Source organism: Aplysia californica, unplaced genomic scaffold, assembly GCF_000002075.1.
Source record: "Aplysia californica isolate F4 #8 unplaced genomic scaffold, AplCal3.0 scaffold00223, whole genome shotgun sequence".
In the NCBI taxonomy this organism is placed as follows: Eukaryota; Metazoa; Mollusca; class Gastropoda; order Aplysiida; family Aplysiidae; genus Aplysia; species Aplysia californica.
The window spans coordinates 441113-442282 of record NW_004797493.1 but is presented as its reverse complement, the minus strand read 5'-3'; the positions used below and the strand labels follow the sequence as shown (position 1 = coordinate 442282).

At 43.5% G+C, this 1170-nt stretch overlaps 1 protein-coding gene across 1 annotated transcript in view; it reads right to left on the bottom strand.

The window, feature by feature from the left end:
* LOC101862276 (cyclin-dependent kinase 14) overlaps positions 1 to 1170 on the bottom strand; it is a 112981-nt gene that overhangs the window by 24189 nt on the left and 87622 nt on the right. The window contains exon 3 of the mRNA XM_035970114.1: positions 116 to 177. Within this exon, the coding sequence (XP_035826007.1) occupies positions 116 to 177 (62 nt within the window). The remainder of the gene's footprint in view (positions 1 to 115; positions 178 to 1170) is intronic.

Below are 1170 nucleotides of genomic sequence, written 5' to 3'. Positions count from 1 at the left end.
GAGAAAGGGGGGGATGGAGGGAGAGAGAGAGAAAGAGAGAGAGAGGGAGAGAGAGAGAGAGAGAGAGACAGAGACAGAGAGAGAGAGACAGAGAGCGACAAGAAACAACACTCACCGAGAACACATGGGGGTCCTCTTCGTGGTCACTCTCTTGTATCGTGTCCTCTTTGCTGATTGCTGAAACAGAACAGAAAAAAATAGAACAATCAGAACAATGATGTCACTGCTTACATTGTAATCTCAGCACGGGATCTAGTTTCACTACTTTTGAGCGGGTGGTTGGTGGGTGCTCTGGTGTGGTTTGCTCCTTCTTTCCTATCAAACATCTACCGTCTTTATCTCCCCTCCTTTTTTGTGTTTGTTACTCTCTTGTAACACCTCTAATCTTCGGCACTTATATTGCTATATTGTGCTGCAAGTGCCGTAAAACTTACTAAAACTAGATATAACTACTTTCGAGGCGAAGACAGGCAGCCTATGATTCACATTGAGTTGGCACAGCCTGCAGCGTGGTGGTTGTTAACCCTATCCGTACGCCCTGTGGTCTTTTTGTACCTCCGGAGTTGTATTCTTCACATTTTACTTCTAGTACGAAGATCTCTTTGAAACTTTCAGTATTTCTCAAAAGATCATTTTTGGCAGACTGCTATACAAAGCGTACGGATTGGATTAACTAGTAAATTTCCCCTTTGGAAAGTGGGGGCACAGAGTTCCCCACGTCGTACTGATACGATAGTAAAACACAGCGTACAGATTCTATAGGGTTAAGCTCTTCGCTGTTACACACAGATAAAAGTGAGCTCCATTCCAAAGTGAGGAAGGTATTCACTCAAATATCTCCGTCAATACGCTGGGATACTGCATCCAACACAGCCCAGGCTGACCCTGACATGAAGCGCGAAGTAGCCTTCTTTCTACCCCATAAATTATCTACACTATGTCGACGTCAGCAAAAAATATTTACAGTAAACTATTCCATCGCGTTGAAACATTCGACGAGTCAGAACGATTGATTGTTAGTGTTCTGAGTTCACATTTCGCCCAGAAAACATTAGTATTAGTCAAGTAACTATCATCAGCAAGCAAGCTGTTCAAGCAGTCTAAGCCCAGAAAGCAAGATTTTTTTAGGAGAGAGAAGGAGAGAGAGAGAGAGAGAGAGAGAGAGAGAGA